A 20,750-nucleotide genomic window follows, 5' to 3' on the forward strand; every position below is an offset into this window, starting at 1 on the left:
TTTCAGAAGAATTAAATTGTGAAAAGATGGCGAATTCTGAAAGAGCTGAAGAGATGCAAGAAAATTATCTGAGAAACGGGTAAGCTTTGTCTAGATTCTACTGAAAGCCTTCTGCAATTTCAGATATGCTTTATCCTTTTCAAAGCTATAGCAGAAATGTTTGTAATTTTTTCCAAAAATAGCAGTGCTATTTTTGTGCTGGAATTCAACATAATCAGTGAATTTCTTGTAGCTTACCAGTACAAGAGAAGAAATACCTGAATATTTTCAATTCCGTTCTCTAGGGATCCTTCAGTCTATGTGGTACATTTAATGCAGGAAAATACTGGATTCTGATTATTTTTTTCACTGAATAGATGTCTGTGTGTTTATGTATGTTTGTATGTTAGAAAAATTTCCTATACCTATAATCCATTAATTTACAGATTTAAAATTGAAATAGCTTAAAGTCTATTTGTTTCACTTTTATTATAATAATGGCCTTACATTTAGATGTATAAGCTGTAAAAGTCAAGAGGACCTCTTTTGATAGCTTGTTTCCTTAATGCAGGGCTACAAATAGCCAGAAAGGCAGTTCCCACCATATCTGCTCATGTACTATTTTCTGCTTTAAATTCTGGTAGAAAAGAGACTTTCAAAAGACTACCCAAACCCCCCTTCAGAGGCTTTTCATGAAGGTCAATGAAAGACAGAAATATTTCCCTGAAACAAATTTCAAAACAGAGCTTACTGAGTCTTAGCTAAAATCAGCATTTGTTGGGGGATATGGGGAGTTCATGGCTGGCTCAGTCAAGAGGAGCATGCCACTCTTGATCTCAGAGTCATGAGTTTGAACCCCATGTTGGAGGTAGAGATTACTTAAATAATAAAATAAAAAACTTTCAAATCAGCATTTGAGGTAAAGGAAGGGCTTTACAATCTTAAAGCACTTGTTGTCATCTGTGAAACATCTCAGAACAAAATGGCCCAGTATTTAAATGAATTTTTAACCTCAGAGGGAATAAAATTAAGTGACTTGACATTCATCAAAGTTGATGGAGCTATGTTACAAAGCTGGAGAGGAGAGTCAGAAGTTCATCCTTCTGTGATGTCTTTTTTTGAAAACTTAATGTTGCCTTCCAGTCTTCCTTTAATGTATAAGAATGTTGTATGTGTATGTGTCTTTAATTGACATATTTCTGTGAAAGCAATGAATAAAACCTATAGTTTTCATCTGGACTTGAAATGTGAGCTAAGAAAGGAAATTTTCAGTGGGGGACAAAATTCATGTTATACTTATTTAATGCATACTTAATTGTACTTCTTTCATTAAAAGTTTACATTTCCTCTTGTTACAAATCTTAAAAATTCCAGTCTACCACCTTATACCCATTAAGATGTATGCTATTAAAAATAATAATTAAAAAACAAAATATAACATAGCAAGTATATTAAAAAACAAAATATAACAAGCAAGTTTTGATCTTAGTTATTTACCCAAAAGAATTGAAAGTGGGGATTTGAAAAGATATTTGTATACCCATATTCATAGCAGCATTATTCATAGTAGGCAAAGAGTAGAAGCACTCTGAAAGTGTTCATTGACTGATGAGTGGATGGATGGATAAATAAAATGTTATATACATTCAATGGAATAGTAATCAGCCTTAAAAAGGAGAAAAATTCTGACATGTGCTGCAACATAGATAAACTTGGGTATTTAACCCTACAGAATAGGGTGAATAAACCCTACAGAAAAGAACAAGATACTATATAGTCCTACTTACATGAGGCACCTAAGGTAGTCAGATTCATAGAGAGAGAAAATAGAATGGTAGTTGCCAGAAGCTAGGGCCAAGAGAGAAGAAGGGGAATTACTGTTTAATGGGTATAGAGTCAGTTTTTCAAGGTAAAAGTTCTGTGGATGGATGGTGGTGATGGGAGCACCATATGAATGTACTTAACCAACCGCAATTAAAAAATTTCTATTCCAGAGGTTTGCCTTCAGTTGTTATCCTAACTAATGTAGACATAGCCAGTGACAACTTAGTTTTCCCATTGATTATGATAAAAATCTTGTACTGTATATCCTTAAGCGTGTTTTTAAAATTTCATTGTTGATGCAGATTTGCTATCAAGAATGAGATTTGATAGTTAGGAACAATTTTAATTGGAAAAATCTGCAGTTATATTTACATTGTAACCTTTCCATCTTCAACATTTATTTTCCAGAAAACTACAAGAACTCCCCAAAGTAAGAAAACAAATTGTTGGACCTATTGAGATAGTAAGTAAAATCAAGTAAAATTAAGTTAAAAAGTACATATATCATACAATTTTAGGGAATTGTCAGTAGTGCTTAAAATGATTGATAGTTCACATCTATTGTGGGGGGAAGAAGGGGAATTTTATAAGTAATTACAATATTACCTCTCATAGGAAAAAATATAATTAACCCAACGTTTCCATAATAAGGGATAAGAAAAAAAGCACAATATTTACACAATGATCCCAATTTTGCAAAAAAAAAAAAAAAGTGTGTGCATGTGTGTGTGATGCATACATTGATAAAAGTCGCTTGGTTATTTTCAAAGTGTATAAATTCTTTTAAATAAAAAATAATTATGTAAATATTTTATAAAACATATACCTAAAAACAGTATGTTAGCATATGTCTTTAGGATTATGTTCAAGGACCATTTTCAGGAATGTGTTCCCAAAACAATTCCTCTACCTACTCTAATCTGTATGTCATTCTGGCTATCAGTGTCATTAGAAATTCACACAAAACAGTACCTGCTTTTTCAAAAGTCAAATTCTAAAAAACCTGGGAAGTAGCAGAACATGACAAACTTTATCAAAGACATAACACACTGTTATGGAGGAAGGTGGATGAACAGATGCCCTCTTATCATCTGTAGTACCAAGTACAATGCTGTGGCAGTTACTCCATAAATATTTATTAGCTATCATATGAATAAATGGTAATACATTAAATTTTTTCAGTCTCCACTCATAAAATATGTACTAAGTTCCTCTTGCTGTTATACAAATCTAATTTCATTTCAATACCACTATACATTTTATCTTGACCTCTCAGTAAGATAAATAATCCATATTTTCAAGTTTTGTTCATGTTTTTGTTTTGGAATAGCATTGTTGGGATCTGATATAGAATAGAATATAAAGCATTCAGTATTTGGCTTTCAATGATTTCTTTCTTCTTTTTTTCAGTTATCTTTTTCTTATTCCAAACAGACTTACAAATTATTATTATAAATAAGTTTATAGAATAGATACTGTCCTAGCTAGAAAAAAAAATCAAAGGAATTTAAAATAAGAATGAAAAATATAATTTATTATATTTGGTGAACTAATTTTTACCACATGGTTACCGTTCACTGCACTTACTTTTATCATCGCTATGATGTTGATAAACCTAAAGAATTGAAAGTTTGAAGTTCAACTGTCTATAAGCCAAGATATTGTCATTGCAGTGTTTCAAAATATATTAATTTATTTTAGAATCAACCAAATGGAAGGAAGTTTCTGATTCATACCCACATCTATCTAACCTGTGTCACAGATGCATAATTTGTACAGATTTTGCTACTTTATTTTTTTAATTTTTAAAAAATCTTTTAAATGTTTATTTTAGAGATAGACAGAGCTACTTTATAGCAACTTCTTCAACAACCAGCAACAACTTCTTCAAAATACATTGTAAATCGCTAATATCAGGGATCCTTTTTTTAATTTTATATATAAAATACTTTTCCATGATTTTATACATTTATTGAGTCCTTAATTTATGAAATAACATTTACTTGATGGCAAAAACTGTAGGTTGGTTTTAATTTTTGTTTTTTACAGCTGTAATGCTACTATGTTTTGTTTTCCTCAGTTTCGCTTTGCTGACAGACTGGATATCACACTCATGATCCTGGGATTACTGGCATCACTGGTAAACGGAGCCTGTCTTCCTGTAATGTCACTGATTTTAGGAGAAATGAGTGATAACTTTATTAGTGGATGTCTAGTCAAAACCAATACAAGTGAGCACAGTATTTACTTTTCTATGTTTCTGGGGACTCAAAAGCATTAAATAAAACAAACAGAGAGCTCATAATACAGATTTGTATATTGTCAAACAATATCTACATGATACGTATATAAGTCCTTTATTCTTCCATATTGCCAGGGACTAAGGAACCAAAGTCTGTATTAGTATTTGTCAAAGAAACAGAACCAAAAGGATGTGAGTGCATGTGTATATATTTATAGAGAGAAAGAGAAAGAAATTTTTGTTAAGGAATTGGCTCATGCCATTATGGAAGCTGATATATACAAAATCTGCCAGGTGGGCCAGCAGGCTGAAGTCCCAGAAGAGAACCATTGTTGCAGTTCAAGTCCAAAAGCCATTTCCGTTCATAGTATATAAAAATCATCTGAGGGGCACCTGGGTGGTTCAGTTGGTTGAGCGCCCAACTCTGGATTTCGGCTTAGGCCATGATCCCAAGGTCATGGGATCAAGCCCCAAGTCAGGCTTTGTGCTGAGCGTAGAGCCTGCTTGAGATTCTGTCTCTCTCCCTCTGCCCCTCTCCCTCACTTGCTTTCTCTCTCAAAAAAAAAAAAAATCATCTGAGACTGAGTGTACCTCAACTTGTCTCTCCAGGAAATTAAATAATTTCCTATCAAAAGTGATCATCGTATCGTGATTTAATCAAAGGCTTGAGCCATTTCAGGGCACTTATTTATAATACACACTTTATTATTTTTTTAATGTTTATTTATTTTCGAGAGAGAGAGAGAGAGAGGAGAGAGAGCATGAGCAGGTGACAGGCAGAAAGAGCCAGAGACATGGAATCTGAAGCAAGCTCCAGGCTCTGAGCTGTCAGCACAGAGCCTGACAGGGGACTCAAACTCACCAGCCATGAAATCATGACCTCAGGTGAAGTCAGACACTTAACTGACTGAGCCACCCAGGAACCCCCATAATACACACTTTAAAAAGAAGAAATCAAAAGTGACAAAATCTCTCAGATCACTGCTTCGAGTTTCATTAATAGTATATAGACATGCATGGGATTGTAGAACATAATGCAGCAAGGAAGCCAAAATGAGCATGCAGAAAATTACGGTACTAGAGACAAATACCCTGAATAAAGATAGGAGGGAAATCTAATAATCAGGCATAGGGGAAAAGGTGTTTTTATATTTCCCATAGTTATAGATGTCTTTCATGTATCATTACCTTTGTGGTATCCTATTTCAGGGTCGTGTTCTTCAAGGTAGCATTCTTTAGAGGTAAATCCAGTAATTTTATGCACTGACATAGTATCCATAGCCTTTTTTTTATCTGAAGGATATTAAAAATATTAGTAATTCCCTGATTTTATGTTTTCCACAAATTATACAATAAGAAGCATCCTTGTAGCTGTTTATTATAACTGAGATAAATGTGTCATTAAAACTTGGACTGTCTTTTAGACATAAACCTAGCTTTATATACTGTACTCCCCCTCTCTGTCCTATTTAAATTTAAATACTAACATATATCCTCTTGTTTTCCACCTAAAGGCTAATCTTTTAAGTGTCCTAGGCTTGTTTGAGCAGGATAAAGCCATTGCTTCTACTTCTTTGTCTTTTCATGTGATGATCTCCTGTCTACACAATTAATTTTTAGTATTTTAATGATAGAAGCTAAATTAAGGATGCTATTCTGTTTGTTAAACAAATGAAGCCACCAATTCACTGAGTAAATATTTATTGACTGCCAACTGTGTCTCTCTCCAAATGAATGAGTGAAGGAAAGAAGGAGGGAAGGAACAATCTAGCAACCTAAGCCAATATGCTTAGGAATATTCATTTTGTTAGAGCTACTCTATAATTGATTCCCTTACCAGCTTTAGACAGGATGGGCAGAACATAACTACTGATATTGCTTTGAATTTTGACTTTTGATTTTGGTTAGGCCTTCTCCAGGTTTTTTAAATTTCATTGTGTTGTTTGTCAAATGTGGTGAACATTTACCAAACCATACCAAAAGAGGTTTGGTAAAGGTTTAGATAAATACATGGATACTATTGGTACAACATATTATTAAAGAGAAGTGAGGACACTAAATTATATACCTTCAACTTAACATTGATTTTCTGGAGAAATGTAGAAGAGGATTATTTGCTCCAACAAATGAAAATATGAACAATAACTGTCACTGATCAAGGGCCCATTTTTGTGCCAGCACTTAACTTTTGCACATGCTACCTCTATTACTATAATCTCCAAAATGAGAATATGCCATTTTTATGTGATTTTAGGTACCATTTTTACAAACAATGTTTATTCTCTTAATTAGCTCAGTTAATTTCATTAAAACTTTCCACTAGAGTTTAGTACTTCTGTATTAATTCTAATATGTGGAATAAATTGCTTTAAAATGGAATAAGGAAAAGATTATTGTTCACATATAAAGATCATAAACATTATCATATGTGATGATGGTGCAGTTATATAAAAGATGAACAGATGAGATGTCTAGAATTCATTTCAAATGTTTATTGAAAAAGTTTTAAGAAAGAAAATTATGATAGTGGATAGTGGATATTGACCACTGTTTTGTGCTGTTTGTGAAATCACAACCTTGATATAATAATTAATGTATGGTGTATTTTTTACCAGAAGATGTATAGAAAAGTGTACATGTAGAGGCGCCTGGGTGGCTCAATATTTTGGACATCTGACTTTTGATTTCGGCTCAGGTCATGATTTCATGGTCGTGGAATCGAGCCCTGTGTTGTGAATCCCGTGGGATTCTCTCCCTGTCCCTCCTCTGCTCATTTTCCCTTCTCTCTCTCTCTCTCTCTCTCTCAAATAAACTTTAAAAAAAACTCTTAGAAGAGTTTACATATAAAATTTATAATCCAAAGATTATTTTAAATACTGTTTTATTATGTTGCTATCCTTGTTTCACCCAACATATTTCAATGAGCTTCACTTAAATTTTTACCATGACTGTTACTTCTAGAATTTTTCACATGAGTTCCTGCTTTTCTTGGACTTTCTAAATTATTCCCTGGGATATCTCAAACTGAATTCTAAATGCATAATCTCAGCAGGAAAGGTGAATTCTATTACTATTACTTACACAACTTTTGTCTGGAATCAGAGATGTCCTAAAGAATTTTTTCCAGATATGAGATACATAGTTAGTATTTCCTTACAATTTTTCACATTGCATGAGTTCTTTTTGAGAGGAGCAATAATAGTTTCAAACTTTAGGTTAGAGAATAGAAAGTTAAGATGATCATAAACCGTAAGATATTAAGTCCATTTTCTTGAGAATGCATTATATTTCATTTGGAGGGCTATGTATGAAACAGTGTGGCCAATTATAAATTAATTGCCTTCATAATTTAAAAAACTGTGTTACAGCAAATCACCAGAATTGTACTCAGTCTCAAGAGAAGCTGAATGAAGATATTACTGTGTAAGTAATGTTAATGTGTTACTGTGTAAGTAATGTAAAATATCAGTATCATGTTTATTGCACGCTGCTTTATTCAGTACTTACAAGAAAAAAACGAAGGTTTCATCATTAATATTACATATAAGTGATTAAAGCAAATGTGTCCTTTTCTTTTTTTTTTTTAATATTTATTTATTTATTTTTGAAAGAGAGAGAGAGAGACAGACTGTGCGTGAGGGAGGGGTAGGGAGAGAGGGAGACACAGAATCCGAAGCAGGCTCCAGGCTCCGTGCCATCAGCAGAGAGCCCGATGCAGGGCTTGAACCCACAAACCACGATATCATGACCTGAGCCTAAGTCAGACGCTCAACAAACTGAACCACCCAGGCACACCCCATAAATGTGTCCTTTTCTTTCATTGGATATACAAAATAGAGTTATTATATAATTTTTCTTCTATTTGAAAGTCACTAAGTTCATAAGCCTTAAATTGTATTTGACAGAATTGTCATCAGTAGAAAATTCATTTTGAGATTTGTATTTTTAGACCAATTTTGCCTTCTAGAACTGAAGGTACATATCCTAAAGACTAAAGAACTTATTTTTTTCTTTTTTTCAAATTACTTTCCTTACAAATCTTAGAGAAAAATGCTACTTCTATAAACTTTAAACACCAAAAAGTCATGTGCAACAAATACTAAAAATAGTAAAATAATTGTTTAAATGTTTATTTATTTTGAGAGGGAGAAAGAGAGAGAGTATAAGTGGGGGAGGGGCAGAGAGAGAGAGAGAGAGAGAGAGAGAGAGAGAAAGAGAGAATCCCAAGCAGGCTCCATGCTGTCAACACAGAGCCCAACGCAGGACTTGAATTCATGAACCATGAGATCATGACCTGAGCCAAAATCAGGAGTATGACACTTAATCAACTGAGCCACCCAGCTGCTCAAATAATGAAATAATTTCAAAAACAGTAACAGTAAAGTTTCATTGACTAATTTTGGAGACTAATTATTGAGACTATTATGGTGATGTTGTATTCAAACTAAAAATTGTAAAGTCTGAAGTAAATAATTTATAAGGGCATTCAGTTTTTGTGTTTTATATATTAAATGGTATCATTTCCTCTGTTATGTGTTGAGTTTGTTAAAGCGAAGCTGTTTATTGAGTATATTCAATGGACTTAGTAGTGTCTCACTAAAATTATGAGAGTTTTTGCTACAGACCTAAGTGATCCCTCATTTTACTCCCAAAAGTGAATCCTACATGTTGCACAACCCAAGGGACACCTATCACATTGCAGTGAAACTCTCTGGGCCATAATCCTTGACCTGCCCTGTCCAATATGTTAGCCACAGCTACATATGCCTATTTGAATTTGAATTAATTAAAATTGAATAAAATTACATATTTAGTTCCTCATTTTTAGTCACAGTTCAAGTGTTCAGTAGTCACATTTGGCTGGTGTCATCTTGTCTATCACAGATATGGAATATTTTCTTTGACACAATAAGTTGTATTGGACAGCATGCAGTGTAAATGGCACCCCCTCCAGTTGTACTTTGCTGCAGCCTGAACTCTCTTTGAATGTTGATTCTGTTTTTTAGCAACTCTTACATAAAATTTCTTTATAGTGGGTCTTTTGAAAATTCCTTGTTGAGATCCAGTGTATTGCCTTTTACTGAATTCTATTCTTACAGTATTAAACTGAGGTTCTGATGTATAATGATGAGGTTTGAGCTTTTTACAAAGAATTTTGGAATTTTGAAAAATAGTAGCATCCATTTAAAGAACAGATAATAAAAGGGAGAATAAAATGAAGAGATATGTCTGCATACAGTTATTAAAAGATTTTGAAATTTACAAAGAAACATTCTTAACATTTTTGATCTGTTGTATTTGTTATGCTATTGTTCCTCAAACCGGTGTTCTGTTTTGGGATATTTGAGATACATGAAGAGAAAAGATTTCATGGTCAAACTGATTTTGACAATATCATATGACAACCTCCTTTTGGATATACATAGGACAGATAAGTGTAGTAAAGCTCCATTTATTCCCAGTTATTACTATTTGACTATAAAACCCATTTTTCCCCAAACACCTAGTAACATCCTGTGGAACTAATGTTTTGATGAACACATTTCTGAGAATCATTACTTTATATCCTCTTTTTTGGATGAGGATAAGGTAAAAATACTTCTTTCAACTATAATCATCAGGAACCAAAGAATTTTATTCTATGTTATTATCTACAGATAATGATTCATAGCTTTATATAAGTTTAATGTTTTTGATGTTCAGCCTGTATCCTTATTTTATTTACCAAATATTCTGAAAATAATTGAATATTTTCTTGTCGAGTCCAAATCATAATGATTAAGTAGTCCCAAGATGATTGATGGTAAATATGATGCCCCCTCGTCTGTCAAGGGTTAATTAATTAATTATGTATGAACTTTTAAGCAAGTTGTTCCCTCCTTTTTGCTACTTCTAATATATCTTTCATAATCTACCTGAAAATGAAGGGGCAAACTAGATTACCAAGGCTGTGTTAGATTTACTTCAGTTGCATTTAATGTAAAACCCATGGTAATAGTTGTTTAACCATGATAGAAATTTATTTCTCTTACATGTAAATATCTGAAAGTTGGTAGTCTAAGGATGAAATATGGTTCAAAAGGCATTAGGGACTCAGCATCTTTCTGTCTTTGTTCTAGTCATAGGACCACATCCATTTTAGCTGGGCATATTGCCACTTCAAATAAAATGAAGGTTCTCTTATTTAGGAGGAAGATAAAATAGGATATTGGCTGATAGATTAGGTAGATAGCAAATTCTGCTGCATCAAGTAAGGACCTAGAATAATTCCTAAATTGTGTAAATTGGGACTGTTAATATGTGGTACATTTTAAAAGGAGGTGAGTATTCATAGTTAATCGGTCTGAGACATCCTGCATTGAACAAAGTTAATATCTTTAGTTTTTGATTTCTTGATATGTTCACATGTTTCCAAGGAGGAATGACACTAGGTATACAGGGTTTCCCGAATCTATTTGAGAATGCTTTCTCCTCAGAAATATTGCTAGAGTGATTCAGATCATATATTCAGGATTCATATCATGGGTTCAGGATTAAGGTGATGGATTTTTAACCACTTTTTAACTATGGAACCTGTTGGGGAGCTTCTGTAAGCTTCAGTTTCTTCATATGCAAAATGAAATATTAATACTTCCTGAAGATTCAATGATACTCAGATATGTCAAGGGCCTGACATAATATTTAACACAAAATAAATGCTCAATAAATGAAGCTATTAAATCAGCCTTAATTTGCAAGTGGTTTTGAATCAGAAGACTTAGACCATGAAGGTAGTTTCATTTACTGGTGCCAAATAAAGTACCTGGACTTTGGGACTACTGGGGCTTCTTCTTCTGGGTCCCAGGTAGTTTGGAAGTTTGATTACTAGATAAATGAGAGGTAATGACTATAGTATCTTCAATTTGCAATAAATTGAATGTGTTATTTTCTTTGTTCTTAAGGAAAAGTCTATTAAAAAGTGAATCAGTGCTTCTGTAAAAATTATTTTAATTACCTTTTCTGATTAAATGCTTAATATTTTCATTGTATATAACATGAAAAGAAAAAATGCACAAAGAAAATTAAATCACTTATAATCCTGCCACTAATGGATAATAAACATTAGTTTTGTTTTTATTATTATAATCTTTTTACATGTATGAGTACACATACATAATTTTAATATAATTAGAATTATACTGTTTATATGATTTTAATAGCTTTATTGAGGCATAATTTACTTATCATAAAACTCACCAGTTTTAACTGTACACTTCAATGATTTTTAGTAAACTGACAGAGTTGTGCAACCATCATGACAATCTATTTTTAGAACACTTCCATCATTCTGTAAAGATCCCTCCCTTACAGTCAGTCCCCATTCCCACACCCAGCCCCAGCCAACCACTTATCTGCTCTCTATCTCTAAAGATTTATATTTAAGACATTGCATGTGCATGGAAACATAATATGTAGGGCACCTGGCTTCTTTTATTTATTAGCATAGTGGTTTTTTTTTAATGTTTACTTATATTTGAGAGAGAGAGAGAGAGAGGGAGGGTGACAATGCATAAGCAGGGGGTGGGGGGTAGAGGGAGATGGAGACGCAGGATTCTGTGTCATTAAAAAAAAAAAAAGGCTTGAGTCATTCCAGGGCACTTATCTATAATACACACTTCATTTTGTTTATTTTTTTTAATGTTTATTTATTTTTGAGAGAGAGAGACAGAGAACAAGCAGGGGACAGCCAGAGAGAGCCAGAGACACAGAATCTGAAGCAAGCTCCAGGCTCTGAGCTTGTCAGCACAGAGCTCCACGCAGGGCTCGAACTCACAAGCCATGAGATCATGACCTGAGCCAAAGTCAAATGCTTAACCCACTGAGCCAGCATAGTGTTTTTGAGTTTCATCCATGTTGTAACATGTATTAGTAGTTTATTCCTTTTTATTGCTTAGTAGTAATCCACTTCAGGGGTACACATTTTTTTTATCTGTTTACCAGTTGATGGGCACTTAGATTGTTTCTGGTTTTTTACTATTTTAAAAATAATGCTTCTATTAACATCAGTATAGTTATCTTTATGTGTATATATGTTTTTATTTCTCTTGGGTGTTTACCTAGGTGGAATTGCTGGGTCATATGGTAAGTTTGTGTTTATCTTTTAAAGAAACTGGCTACACCATTTTGTTTTTTCACCAACAATGTATATGGATTCCAATTTCTCCACATCCTTGTCAACATTTGTTTATTGTCTGTCTTTTTTATTATAGCCTTGGTAATAGGTGTCAAGTGGTATCATATTGTGGCTTTAATTTGCATTTCTCTAGTGACTAATAATGAGAAGTTTTTTTCAATACATTTTAAGCATTCATATATTTTCTTTGGTTAAATGTTCAAATATTTAGACTATTTTTAATTGTGCCTTTTCTTATTATTGAATTATGAGAGTTCTATTTTATAAGTTCTGGGATACAAGTTTTTTGTCATATGTATGATTGGCAAGTTTTTTCTTCTAGTTTATGGCTAGCTTTTTCATTTTATTAAAGGTTTCTTTTGAAACACAAAAGTTTTAAGTTTTGATGATGAGGTACAATTTATCAAGTTTTTTTCTTTTATCGATTGTGCCTTTGGATTTGAGAATTCTTTGCCTAACCCAAGATCTTGAAGATATTCTCCTACGTTTTCTTCTAGGACTTTGAATATTTTAGCTTTTATACTTAGGTCTATGGTCCATTTTCAGTTTATTTTTGTGACTGTTATGAGGTAAGATTCTAACTTTTCTGCATGTGACTATATCCATTTGTCCCAAGCACTAAGTCCTTGAAAAACTTATCTATTCTCCTTTCTCAATTTCCTTGGCACCTTTGCTAAAAATCAGCTGTCCAAATGTAAAGGTTTCTGTTCTGTCAGTTTTGTTGCATTTATTGATATGTTTGTTCTTATACTAATATCACACTGTTTTGATTAGTATAGTTTTAGAGAATGAATGGATAAACAAACAAATAAATAAAATCAGGAAATGTAAGTCCTCCAACTTTGTTCCTTTTAAAAATCATTTTGGCTCTTCTGAGTTCTCTTCATTTCTACATACATTTTAGGTTCATCTTGCCAATTTCTGCCAAATAGCCTACTGGATTTTTTAGAGGGATTGCATTGATCAGTTGGATTGCATACATCAGTTTGGGGATATTGTCACCTTGAAAACATTTTTGAGTCTTCTAATCCATGAACATGGATTACCTCTCAATTTTTTTAGATCTTTAATTTTTCCAAACAATGTTTTATAATTTCCAGTGTGCAGATCTTGCATTTCTTCTTCTCATTTGTTTTTACAACCCATTTTTACTTATAATATTATAAACATTTTCCCCACAACAGTAAAAAAATTCAGTAAGGTGATTTTCATTAAACCTCTTGTGTTTTATGCTGTCCTTATAAAGCCTCTCTTATTAGAAAACATCCAGTTCTGTTTATTTGCAATATTTTTGTTTTATTAAAGTCACAAATACTGAATTAGAAATATTAAACTGTTGTTCCTAGGTTAAACACAGGGTTAATTAAGTTCCTGTGAGCCTCTGGTCACATTTTCATCAGTCAACACATAACCTCATTTTGTGCATATTAACGTTTAAAGACATCTTATCTAATATATATTGTTGACTCATTAACATTGAACTGATAGTCAATAGCACTATAACTCATTCCTACACAACACTTATCTAACACACATATTTTCTCCATAGGACTCACCACAGCCTTCTTACACTTAGAAACACTAGATAGCCCTTCAGCATGCTGCTTAAGAGTCATTTTAAATAGTGAAATCATCAAGAAAAAATACAAAAATTAGAAAAACGTGGTACTACATATGCCACAAAAAATGACACTTGTTTACAATGTGAGAACTAAAACAAGCAGGCAGAGTGTTGCCTTGTTCAACTTCAGCTGGGATCATCTTTGTTGAGCAACTCAAATTTTTTGGCACTCTATGCATGTCCATGAGTAACAATGAAAACATCTGAGTATTCATTTCAGGGTTAAAAATAAGCCTTAGTGAGCACACAGATTTGCCAACACAGAATCTGGGAATAATGGGAATCAGTTGAATGTTTCTCTCTGTTTTCCTTAGTACTTCACTTTCTTGGCTTTCCACCTACCTCCTTGGCCACTCCTCAGCTTTCTTTGCAGGCTTTTTCTCTTCACCCCAAACTACCATGTTTGGAGAGTACCTGAGCTCATTCCTTGGTCCTCTTATCTTTTTTATCTGCATTTAACTCACTCACACACACACACACTCTCTCTCCCTCTGTGGGTGGTCTCAGTCAATCCTTTAATTACCACTTGTAAGTTGATGCCTTTCAAATTTACATCTCTAGCCTAGACCCTGTTCCAAGTACTCCTAACTCTCATTTTCAGCTTCTTACTTGATCTCCACTTTTATGTTTACTAAGCATCTCAGTCTTAAAATATCTAAATCAAAACCCTTGATATCTCCTACAGATCTGTTCCATTCCCAGCCATCAATGGCTGTACATGGCACACCTTTCACCCAGTTGCTCAAATCAGAATCTAAGTAGTTATCCTTAATTTCTCCCCTTCCTACATTCCTCGCATCCAATACATTGGCAATTCCAGTTTGTTGTATTTCAAAAATGTAACTAGAATCTTTCCACTTCTTTATACTTAAGCTGCATCTTTATCCAAGGCCCTATCCTTCTCATGTTGGCCATTGCAATATCCTCCTAACTAAACTGCCTGCTTCCATTGCTTTCATTTCCATTCATTCTCCATAGAGGGGCCAGCTGATCTTTTTAAAAGTTGAACTGATAAGGTCATCCCATGCTTAGATCCTCCAATGGTCTACTTCTTCTCTTAAAATAAAATCTGTGCAATGCACCATGGTCACCCTACAATATTTGCTAAATTCTCTGGCCTGATCATTTCATACGACTTTGGAGTTCTTTTGTTCCTGGAACATGCTAAGCTTTTTTTCTGCCTCAGACCTTATTCTTCTTCTTTTCCCTAGAATACACTCTTCTTGCTACTTTTATGTGTGGCTCTATTTTACCTTTTGTATCCCAGCTCTAATATCACTTCCTCAAAAAATGTTTTCTTAACCACTCTATTTGCACCAGCTCTCCCGACTCACCTTTACCCATTGGTTAGTCTGTGACTTATCACCCTGTTTATTTCCCTCATAGAACCACCTGAAATTATTTTTCTATATGTATTGTCTGTCTCCTCCCACCAGAATGTAAATTTTTCATGAATAGGGACTTATCATCTTGCTCATGACTATATCTCTAAAACCTTACAGATAGAAGGTACCCAGTATACATTTTTTAAATGACTGCATTTATCTGGTCTACTGTTAGATTGTTTTCAGCTTTTCTTTATTGTTGTTAATGCTAACATGACCATCCATCTAGATTAATCTTTTTTATATATTTCCTTATGGTAAATTCCTAAAGTTGAATTTTATATTTAATAGTATATATACATATATATATATTAAATATTTTATACACTGTTTTTGACTACTTTCATTTCTTTATCTACCTGTTCCACATACAGCTATCTTAATTATGTCAATGTAACTTTTCAAATGAAAATTTTAAAAATTACTGAAAGAAGATATAAATAACAAATGTTTTAAAATACTAATTTCTACTAGTAATGTAAGAGAGACATATTCTAGACTAGGGAAACCTAAATTTTTATATTCAGTGTACTTTATTTCTTCTTATGGAGGTTTATTTTTAGTTATTTTATAGGCTAAAGCACAAATTCTCTCAATCAAATATTATGGTAGATTTCTTTTGTTGTTGTTGATAACAAAGGGAAAAAACTGCACTTGAGTCTCAATAATGTTTCCAATAATCTTTTTTCAGGTTGACCCTATATTATATTGGAATTGGAGTTACTGCCTTGGTTTTTGGCTACATGCAGATTTCCTTTTGGGTTATGACTGCAGCACGACAGACCAAAAGAATTCGAAAACAGTTTTTCCATTCAATTTTGGCACAGGACATCAGCTGGTTTGATGGTTGTGACATTGGTGAACTTAACACTCGTATGACTGAGTAAGAGGATGGATTTGTAGTATATCAACTTTGTTTCCATATATGATATATCAATGACTTAAATGCATTTATTTATTTGTTTCAGTGACATCAACAAAATCAATGATGGTATTGGAGACAAGATTGCTCTGTTGTTTCAAAACATGTCTACTTTTTCTATTGGCCTGGCGATTGGTTTGGTCAAGGGCTGGAAACTCACCCTGGTGACTCTCTCCACCTCACCTCTTATAATTGCTTCAGCAGCCATGTTTTCTAGGGTAGGCAAGATGGCTAATGCAGTGTTGACTGGAAGCAAGAATATGAACTAGGTTTTTTATCAAGTTTGTCAAAAAAGTCATTTCTATTCAGTTCCTATGTCTAAAAATAGGGATGTTATGCATCACAAATACTTTTGATTTTGTTCACTATTAATCACCCTTTTGTCTTCAAGTTATTTGGCTACAATAAGGTTAGTTACTAACATTAAAGAGGTTACTAACATTAAAAAACATTCCTCTTGGGGCACCTGGGTGGCTCAATTGGTTGAGTGTCTGACTCTTGATCTCAGCTCAGGTCTTGATCTCAGGGTCATGAGTTGAAGCCCCACATTGGACTATGCATGGGGTGTGGAGCCTACTTACAAAACAAAACAAAACAAAAGCATTCCTCTTCATTTGGTAGCCTAGCGCAACTTCAAATGATAGCATGGATAAAGAATTACGCCATTATACATTGGATTTTGGAAGAGACTTATGTGTTCTAAATGTCCAGATAAATGTGTGCAATTCATTTCATTAAAACAGAATAAGAAACTGCTAAAACTGTAAACATTTTTTATGTCAGCCATTTCAAGTTCATATTTTTATAAGACTTGAATTACATTGAAAATGTCTGCTTAATGTCTACTTTTATGTACTATATAAATCTGATACAATTTTTAAAATAAATTATGCATTTTCATGTTAAATTATGTTTCTAGTGCTGGTGTGAGCATAGCACAAGATATTGATCATGTATAGCCTGGATTTGAAAGCAGTGCTCTTTGTGAAGTCCAAAAGCAACACATATGTCCCTAATATCTTTCTCTAAATCAAGCCTGACAATTCAACCAATGTATATATCCATCTCCTAGATTGGAGGCACCGTGTATTCTTAGGGATAGATGGGATTTTTAATTTTGCAAAGCCAATTGTTCTTTATTGAAATCAAAGCCATAAAATTCAGAGTTTATTTGGTAGCAATATACAGATCCAATCAAACAAGAATTTACAGCAATAAAAATATTCTATAGTTGAATGATTTCTTGATAGACTTCAATGTTTAGACAAGAAATCTTTATTTAGTATGACTTTTAGGATTGACCTTGTAACCCTTGTCAAAATCTTCATCCCCAGCATATTTGAAATTAGGACCCACTCAGTAGGAAGATTACCCACTATGTGTTACTAAGATCAGAGCCTAAACTTAAAATTGCTCAGGGAAGCAAAGTGGACAAGAAGTTTCAAAGGAACAACAGTGGGAAATACAGTTCTGCTACTGTATGAACTGGTTGTAAGGAAGAAGCCAATAAGGTCAAAGTTATTCAAATGACTAAAGAAGCCAGGGTGGGTGGTTTCCAGCTTCCTTTGGTTCAGTTTAATTTGGCAAACATTTATTAAACACTCACTATGTACAGTGGTTATTGCTAGGTGCTGCTTCCTCTCCAATGAGATAGGAATAATTATCTTTAAGTGAATTCAGAAAATAAGTATTATTCAGTTTATGCTACCTTCTGACTTTAACAACTGTCCAAGCATGTCTTACATAAAATCATCTCCAATTATTTGGAATGTGTTTTGAAAATGGATAGATTTGTTATTTGAGTAGGTAATAGTTTAAGACTCACAGCTCAGTGGACAATTTTCCTCCTATTCCATTTCATTGGACCATTGTGCTAATTACTAAATGAAATCTGTTACTAATTAAAGGAGTAGTAAGTGGAATGTATAATAGAGAAAAAGGCACATTCTGATTTTAAAATTTTGAAAAATTTTTAAACCTGCCTAATAACGATAAGAATGATATTCTCTTTCCTCTCTGTCTCTGAAATCTCACCTCTTAAGTGCTGGAGATATAGCACTTACTAGGTAGGCTGTGTTATGCAATAATAGTTTCAGGGGTCACACTCCAGACATATGCAGGATTATCTTCTTCTGCCTGGTACTGTGATCCATAGCCTCTGGAAGACTTGCTTTTTACATGATAATAAATCAAGTCAAATCAGGCTCACCAGTTTCCATAGTACACCTGAAAAGGTCTATGTCCCTAAAACCCATCTCCAAATCGTCTTTCCCAATTGTGTTAGCATAAGTACACATATTCTAAATTTTTAAAAATACAGAGAGAAAACAGGGAAGCTCTGCTTGTAGAAGACAGAGTAGAGATTTAGATTGAAGATTATGTCACACTAAATTCTTTCACTGCTGTGAGACTTTAAAAAGTCACTTAATATCTCTGGCCATTTCTTTCCCCGTTTGCAAACTGAGAAAATTAGATTAAATGATACTAAGTACCTTTTCAATAATAAAATTCTGCTATTCTAGATTCCACCTGAATTAAGTTCTCTGCACATTGTTACTGCCTCAGGGTCATCTTTTGGTTAACTGTGGTCATGGTTTGTTACAGATAATGATCTCATTGTCCAGTAAGGAATTAAATGCCTATTCCAAAGCTGGGGCTGTGGCAGAAGAAGTCTTGTCATCCATCCGAACAGTTGTAGCCTTTGGAGCCCAGGAAAAAGAAATTCAAAGGTCTGTTCCTTTAATTATGATAATATTTTCTTGGTTTTATTTTCCCCAAAGTCTATTACATTGTGTCTTGTCTTTTTAAGGTATACACAGAATCTAAAAGATGCAAAGGATGTTGGCATAAGAAAGGCTATAGCTTCAAAACTCTCTCTTGGTGCAGTGTACTTCTTTATGAATGGAACCTATGGACTTGCTTTTTGGTATGGCACCTCTTTGATTCTTAGTGGAGAACCTGGTTATACCATCGGAACTGTTCTTGCTGTAAGTCTTATTTAAGAACAAAGGTAACTTGCCTATGTAATCTCTTCTTATCTAGAGTTTAGACAAAATCTGTCTTTGAATAATTATGAATATTCAAAGATGAATGTTTTTAACAAACAAATACTCGTTTCTTTCAAATTATCTGGGTATATCTTTAAATTATATCTATGAACTGGCAGGATTTAGTCATCCAGCATATCTTTAAAAGCATCATACTTTTAGAAGAATCATAACTGAATTCTCCCCTGGGATGTAGAGTTTTCTTAATCCAGCAGTCAAAAAGGCCATTCTCTCGTGAGACTTTCTCCTTTCAAGCTTGCTGAGGTAAGACAAGACTCTACATTCACCTTGCTGAATGGCTTCCTCTGGTAATATTCTGGAGATAAAACTCTCCTGACCTTCCTCTGTCCTTTCAGCATATACTAATGTTAAAAACAGAATTATCATCTACAGCTCTCTCCAACATCACAATTTAGATTTTTTTTTAACTCTTAGGATTATGCATTGAATTTGAGTTTATTCGGTCATCCTCCCAAATTTGAACAATAAACAATTCAGTTCAGGATTAAAGACAGTTTGTCTTGCTGAACTGAATTGATCTGGTCTATATACTTCAGTTCTCATTTGGCCTTCCCATTTTATGTAGATTTCTGTCAACTAAAGTCATCTTTTAGATTTGAGACTTTCATAATTAAGACTTTTATATAAATGAAATTTGAGCATGAGGAATTTGGGGCACATCCTTACTCCTCAATTTATATGTGACTTTAGGCCAATGACTCGCTAAGCCTTAGCTTCCTCATTTGTAAAAATAGGGAAAAAGCACCTGGCTTATGGGATACTTTATTTATTTGATTTTTTGCCAAGATATATGTGTCTGAAACTGAAAGATGTCCATTAATATAAGAATTCAGAAGTTTGGACAGAAATAGTACAATGTCTCTATGTAAGTGAAATGTATCCCATCCTTCTCTGTAAAGTTTAAGGAATTGACTGACCAGCAGGGAGGGAGTGCAGCTTACCTCCTCACTCAACCAGTGAGCCTTCTTCAGTAAACAGATTTTCGTGCTCAAGCTTCCCAGCAGGTGATAATGAGACTGTGAGACAATCAAAAGTTGTTCCACATTAAGAAAAAGCCATGTAAAATTGGATTAACTTGTGTTTCCTTTATGTTTGGCAGCAGCTTGCATTCTTTCCTACCTAATTTCTCTAATATATCTCTCTGAGTGTCAACCAAATATACACTTTATTCCATTGTGTCTCTTATATATTTGAGGAAGATTAAATATTATTTTCTTGTTCCTATAGGTTTTTTTTAGTGTAATCCATAGTAGCTACTGCATTGGAACAGCAGCCCCTAGCTTTGAAACCTTCACTATAGCCAGGGGAGCCGCCTTTAATATTTTCCAGGTTATTGACAAGGTAAGGCTTCACATTGCTCTGAAAGATAACTACAATTACTGCAAGAAAGAAACCAAAAAAATACATACATTCATTTCATTAAAACAAAAGATGGGCAAAATCCACGTTGGATAATTAGATATGCAAAGAGATTGTTTTAACTCTTCTACAAGGGCATTGTGTTTTATTGAAACCTTTATGTCTAACTCAATGTAG

The 20,750-nt window shown here is 33.6% G+C and overlaps 1 protein-coding gene across 1 annotated transcript in view; it reads left to right on the top strand.

The window, feature by feature from the left end:
* ABCB5 (ATP binding cassette subfamily B member 5) overlaps nucleotides 1-20,750 on the top strand; it is a 137,358-nt gene that overhangs the window by 24,423 nt on the left and 92,185 nt on the right. Inside the window, exons 2-10 of the mRNA XM_047847360.1 lie at nucleotides 7-79; nucleotides 2,212-2,266; nucleotides 3,884-4,034; nucleotides 7,414-7,468; nucleotides 15,916-16,107; nucleotides 16,193-16,364; nucleotides 18,751-18,875; nucleotides 18,956-19,133; nucleotides 20,442-20,555. Of these exons, the coding sequence (XP_047703316.1) occupies nucleotides 27-79; nucleotides 2,212-2,266; nucleotides 3,884-4,034; nucleotides 7,414-7,468; nucleotides 15,916-16,107; nucleotides 16,193-16,364; nucleotides 18,751-18,875; nucleotides 18,956-19,133; nucleotides 20,442-20,555 (1,095 nt within the window). The 5' untranslated portion in view covers nucleotides 7-26. The remainder of the gene's footprint in view (nucleotides 1-6; nucleotides 80-2,211; nucleotides 2,267-3,883; nucleotides 4,035-7,413; nucleotides 7,469-15,915; nucleotides 16,108-16,192; nucleotides 16,365-18,750; nucleotides 18,876-18,955; nucleotides 19,134-20,441; nucleotides 20,556-20,750) is intronic.

The sequence above is a fragment of the Prionailurus viverrinus genome, chromosome A2, assembly GCF_022837055.1.
Source record: "Prionailurus viverrinus isolate Anna chromosome A2, UM_Priviv_1.0, whole genome shotgun sequence".
NCBI classification, from domain to species: Eukaryota; Metazoa; Chordata; class Mammalia; order Carnivora; family Felidae; genus Prionailurus; species Prionailurus viverrinus.